The sequence below is a fragment of the Osmerus eperlanus genome, chromosome 20, assembly GCF_963692335.1.
Source record: "Osmerus eperlanus chromosome 20, fOsmEpe2.1, whole genome shotgun sequence".
NCBI lineage: Eukaryota > Metazoa > Chordata > Actinopteri > Osmeriformes > Osmeridae > Osmerus > Osmerus eperlanus.
This window is the reverse complement of record NC_085037.1, coordinates 2,281,161-2,287,160: the sequence shown is the minus strand read 5'-3', so window position 1 is coordinate 2,287,160 and position 6,000 is coordinate 2,281,161. Positions and strand designations below refer to the sequence as shown.

At 47.1% G+C, this 6,000-nt stretch overlaps 1 protein-coding gene across 1 annotated transcript in view; it reads left to right on the top strand.

The window, feature by feature from the left end:
• The window catches only part of npr1a (natriuretic peptide receptor 1a), a 47,329-nt gene that overhangs the window by 17,962 nt on the left and 23,367 nt on the right, over window positions 1-6,000 (top strand). Inside the window, exon 4 of the mRNA XM_062446037.1 lies at window positions 280-418. Coding sequence (XP_062302021.1) covers window positions 280-418 — 139 coding nt within the window. The remainder of the gene's footprint in view (window positions 1-279; window positions 419-6,000) is intronic.

Below are 6,000 nucleotides of genomic sequence, written 5' to 3'. Positions count from 1 at the left end.
TGATCAATGCGTGTCTAACCAAGCCAACCCCCCCCACCCCCCCTCTCCCAGCCCTTCACCTAGAACAACGCTGGAAACATTGTAAACGGATAGTTTACTGAATAGTTTAATGAATTAAACTCCCCTCCTCCCTCCCCTCCATCATCACCTCCCTCACCCCCCCCCCCACCCCCCCCCCCCCCCCCCCCCAGCTCATCTTGATCACGGCCTTCTCCTATGACGGTGTTGTTAACTCCTCCTCCGTCCCTCCCCTCCCCGTCCCTCCCCTCTCCCCCACAGATCAACGTGATTGCGGGCTCCTTCTATGACGGAGTGATGCTCTACTCTCACGTCCTGAATGAGACTCTGGAGCAGACCGGGGGGCTCCGCCCACACGGTGATGTCATCACCAAGAGGATGTGGAACAGGACCTACCACGGTCAGTCACGCACGCGCACGAACACAGACACACACACACTCATAGTCACACAGAGATACAGACAGTCCACACACTCAGAGTTATAGATACAGTCAGTTATACACACACAGTTATATTATTGGATTGTATACATGAGTGTTTGGCCAAACATACAATTAAAGTAGCTGCACTCAGCTATCGAAGCAGCTGGTTGCCATGGGGACAAAAGCATCTGTTCCGGCAAGTTCTAAAGGAGACAGGGGTTCTGCTCTGCTTAATCTCTGCGCCTAGAAATGATGTCATAACCTCTCATCAGACACAGAGTATCTGGTTCCTCTGCCCTCATACTGGTGATCCACTCTCAGTTAACACACAACGTGTGTGTGCTGCGCGTGATTGCGTTGAGTGTGTATGTGACTCTGTGTATGTGATGTTTGTCTTGCTTGACTGTTGTCGATCGGGATGCCCAGAGAGACAGGAACTCTGTTTACTAAAGGAAAAAGACAGAGGGGGGGGGGGGGGGGGTGGGAGGAGAGAGGGGGGACGGGACCGAGAGAGGAGGGACAGATAGAGGGATGGAGGCAAAAAAAAGACACCTTGAAATGGGATAGAGAGAGACAGAGATGGAGACAGATGGAAAGATAAGACATCATCAGGATGGAGAAAGAGACAGAGGAGGAGAGACGAGAGGAGTGATCGAGTTGAACAGGCTGCAAGAGAGAGAGAGATAGAAAGCAAGGGATGGAGAGAGAAAGAGAGTAGAGGGGGTGATAGAGTGTAAGAGACACTGTGAGAGATACATCGTGTTTGAGAACAGATTGAGTCTATCAGTCTGGTCTCTCTGAGCTGGGACTGCTCCTACGGCCCAGGGAACACACACACACACCGACAGTCACACTCAGATACACACACACAAAACTCAGTCACACTCAGGTACACACACGCTCGCATACATACACACACAGTCATTCAGATACACATGCACACACTAGGATACACTCACACACTCACACACGCACGCTTATTGACCAGTGTTGACCTGAACCAGGGACTTCTCCCTCTGGGAGTTCTGATAGCACAGAGCCAAGTTACACACGACAGCATGACATGTGTGTGAGTCTGAGTGGATTTCATCTCCTCTCCTGTCCTCTCCCTGTGTGTGTGTGTGTGTGTGTGTGTGTGTGTGTGTGTGTGTGTGTGTGTGTGTGTGTGTGTGTGTGTGTGTGTGTGTGTGTAAGTGTAAGTGTATGTGTGTAAGAGTATGTGTGTAAGAGTACGTGTGTGTGTTAAGTGTGTTTTTATAATGCAGGCTGGTGTGGCTGAAAGGAGTAAACACTCTGTGACACATGAGATAATACATAGAGGGTCACCATACCAGATGAGAGAATGTGTGTGTGTCCTGTGTGTTGGTGTGCTGTTGGTGTGCGTGTGTGTGAAAGAGTGTGTGAAGCGCTAGGCTTAAATTTAGCAAAATTAGACATGGTGCTTCAGTTGTGATTCCATCCTCCCTTCTCTCCTCTCCCTTCCTCTCTCCCTCTGTGTTTGCACTGTGTGTGTGTGTGTGTGTGTGTGTGTGAGAGAGAGATAAATAGAGATTAGACACAGAGAGCAGTTAAAATGAATTAGCTATTAATTTGGTGAATGCAATTGAAGGGAGTGTGGTCTAGAACCTTGCCAAGGTTCTGATGAGGGTGGAATGTAGAGAACCGTCTAGAACATGAACATTGGACAATAATCACATCCAGAGTGGAGGAGGGGTGAGGGGAGAGATGGAGGAGGGGTGGGGGAGAGAGAGATGGAGGAGGGGTGGGGGAGAGATAGAGGGAGAGAAAGATGGAGGAGGGGTGGTGGAGAGAGAGATGAAGGAGGAGGGGTGGTGGGGAGAGATAGAGGGAGAGAGAGATGGAGGGGAAAACCGAGGGTACATGGGTGATGCAAGGGAGTGAATGAGAGAGAAATATCAACTCCAAAGACAAAGCCGTTAGCAAACAGAATGCGGCGGTGTGGAAAGAGAGAGTTCTTGACAGACTTCAGGCTCGTTAAAGGGTTCCTGAGGTTGGCTCACCAGGAACCTTCTGGATCCAGGTGTGATGTCTGCACTGACCACCCTCCGGCTCCACCCACCACCCTCCGCTCCCAAGAACAGACAAACAGCAGACAGAGAGGGAGGCCCGTCACAGAGTGTGTGTGTTTACGTGAGTCTGTGTGTGTGTGTTGTGTGTGTGTGTGCGCGCGTGTGTGTGTGAGGACACAGCAGGAGCAGGATAATAGGGGCTGAATCTAATAAAGAGAAAACAGAGAGTGCTGTTTATCTCCAACATCTGTGACCACCTCACACTGCCTTCGTCATAGCCTCTTTCTTTCTCTCTCTCTCTCTCTCTCTCTCATCTCTCTCTCTCTCTCTTCTCTCTCTCTCTCTCTCTCTCTCTCTCTCTCTCTCTCTTTCACTCACTCATTTCTCACGCTCTCACACACACACATTCTATTTTTTCTTGTTTAAAGACCCCCTCTGCCCCTCCCCTACCTCCCCCCCTTCTTCTTCCTTCCTCCCTTACATCCCTTACATTTTTACATTTGTATTTATTTAGCAAATGCTCTTATCCAGGGTGAGGTGGAAGAGGAGGAAAGGGGATTGCTCAGGTTTGACCCTTTTCTACCTCCTGACTCCTCTCCCCCTCCTCCCTCTTCTTCCTCCCTCTCTCCTCCGGTCTGTGTGGTGTGATGTCAATGTCTGCCTTGAGCACTACACACACCTACACACATCACACACATACATAGACACACACATACAAACCTACAAACTCTCTCACACACACAACACACACGCTCCTCGCCACCAAAGCGTTCACCTTTGACTGGTACAGTCTTGTCCATGTGTAATCGATAGGGTGTTAGCTGATTAGACGGGGGCAGGGTTATCTGACTAGTCTTGGTCAAACGAGGGTCAAAGAGAATCCTAGGTTGACAGGAGATGAAAAATGGATAGCATTCATCTGTGTGTGTTGTGTGTGATGTGTGTGTGTGGTGTGTTTGTGTGTGTATGTGTATGTGATGTGTTTGTGTGGTGTGTTTGTGTGTGTATGTGATGTGTTTGTGTGTGAGGTGTGTGTGTGTGTGTGTGTGTGTGTGTGTTTGTTTGTGTGTGTGATGTGTGGGTGTGTATGTGTGTGTGTGTGTATGTTTGTGTGTCGATGTGTGTGTGTGGTATGTGTGTATGTTCTGCATCATACAGGGATTCTCTGGTTTCTCTCTTCATCTTTCTATCTGTCTTAAATTCAAATGTTTTTACTTGCAGAGCAAATTACACAAAACAAATAAAGTGAAATGTTTGAAATAGATTAATTAATTGTATTATGCCATTAAAATGATTTTCAAAAGTGATTATCATATAGGAGACTACCCTCATGTGAACTCTGTGTTCACGCTCTCCTTTTCTCATCCTCTCTCTCCCTCTCTCCTACTCTCTCCTACTCTCTCTCTCTCTATCTCTCCTTCCATCTAAAAAGGCATCATTAGTGACAAGCAGACGGAATTAGTGAACAGCCAGCGTAAACAAATGGACCATATTCCTGTTATACTGTTCTGTCAGCTCTTTTCCTTTTTTCTCTCTGCTCCCTAGTACTCTATCATTCTCTCCTGTTCTCTCCTGTTCTCCTCCCCCTTCCTCTTCTCTTCTCCTCTCTCTCTCCTTCACTCTTCTCTCTCCTCTCCTCTCTTGTCCTCTCCCCTCCTCTTGTTTTTCTATTAAATGAGAAGCAGTAACAGCCCAGTCCCACCAACTAGCCTTGAAAATCCCATAAAATACCCCAGCTCACACACACACACACTTTATTGACTCCCTCTCCCAGTAGAAGGACCTTCTCATGTATTTCAGTATCCTGACACCCTCCCAGGGGTGAGAATTGGACTCCATCTAGATCCTGTCACACACACTCACACACACATTTTCACAGACACACACACAAACACACACTCTCACACTTACACACACACATTCTCACAGACACAAACACACACAGACACACTCACACACACACAGACACACATACACACAATGACACACACTCACATAGACACACTCACACATCTCTGATTATATCGGTCATCCACTGCAGCTGGTGCCAGCACGTGTCACTTCTCCTGTCCGGGGGACACACTTCCTGTCAGGGACACACACTTCCTGTCGCAGTCCACCCTGACTCTGAGGAGCAGCCATCTTGTTTCTCGCTACCAGTGTTTTTCCACTGTACCAGCCAGGTTCTGGTTCTGGGTGTGTGTGAAACAGTGTGTGTTTGTACGTCTGTGTGTTTGAGTGTGTGAAAGAGAGTGTGTGTGTGTGTTTGTACATATATGTGTGTTCTGTGTACATATGATAATAATAGTTTTATTACAGCAGCAGAAGGCTGGCCACATTGTTCAACAAACCAGTCCTTCTAAGGTTGCCGGGGAATATTCTGTACTTTTCCACTCCTATTTTCTCTCTCTGTCCCTCTCTCTCCCCCTCTCTCTCCTTCTCTTTCTTTTCTCTCTCTTTCCTTCTCATTCTCTCTCTCTTCCCCTCTGTCTCTCTCGCTCTTTGTCCCCCTCTCTCTCCCTCACTCTGTCTCTCACCCTCTCTCTTTTTCTCTCTCCCTCTCACTCCCTCTCTATCTCTCTCTCTTTTTTTCAAGGCGGGAAATCTGTGCCTTAATGCCGCTTCACAGTTCTGTGTAAAAGGTACGAACACAGAATGAGGAGTCATTGTTGAACCAGCATGAAGCTGGCAGTGGAGGCAGTCACAGAGCTGAATCATTTCTGTGTAAAAGGAACAACCACTACACACTCTAATAACCACACTGACATTGCGCCTCGGTTTTTCCGTAACATCGGCATGCTATCTAAAATCTCACACTGGGCGTCATTATGCTGCGTACGTTTGGTTCAGTTACAGTAAATAAGTGAAAGCTGGCATAATGGCTGGTCTTCTTTTTGGCAATATTGCGGGATCTCTATGTGAAAGGGACTTCTCTCTCTGTCTCTCTCTCCATATCTTTCCCACCGCCGCTGTGTCTGTCTTTCTCTCTTTCTACCCCCTTCCCTTTCACACTGCCCCCCACACATCATCCGTGTCTACCTCTCACTCTCCCTCCCTCTCTCACTCTCTCTCACTCTCTCTCCCTCTCTCCCTCTCTCTCTCTCACTGTGTGACAGTGCAGATTTTTCAAGAAGGAGATAATCAGTTGACGATGAGGCTGCCTCTTGCAGGGGAAATGAGAAGAAATCCATTTCATTCTACACTTCACTCGTATTTTCAGTTGTAAATGAGCAGAAAAAAAAAAAGCTTTTAAATCTATGTAATCTTTATAAATAATAAGTATGCATTTTTATATAAAATACAGAAATATCAGTTGTAAAAATGTCATTAAAAAACGGACCCCTGTGCAACCGACGCAAGCAAGCACACCCTACAATTTCCCCAGAAATTGTACCCTCTCTAGTTAGACATTATTACCCTGTTCCTGTGCCCGGTCATTGTTTTATTGAAGTCATTTTACAGACTAAATGTTTCACGTCGGTTTTAATCTCTGTTCTATTTCTGTTTAGTTCTTATGATTGGTTTGTTT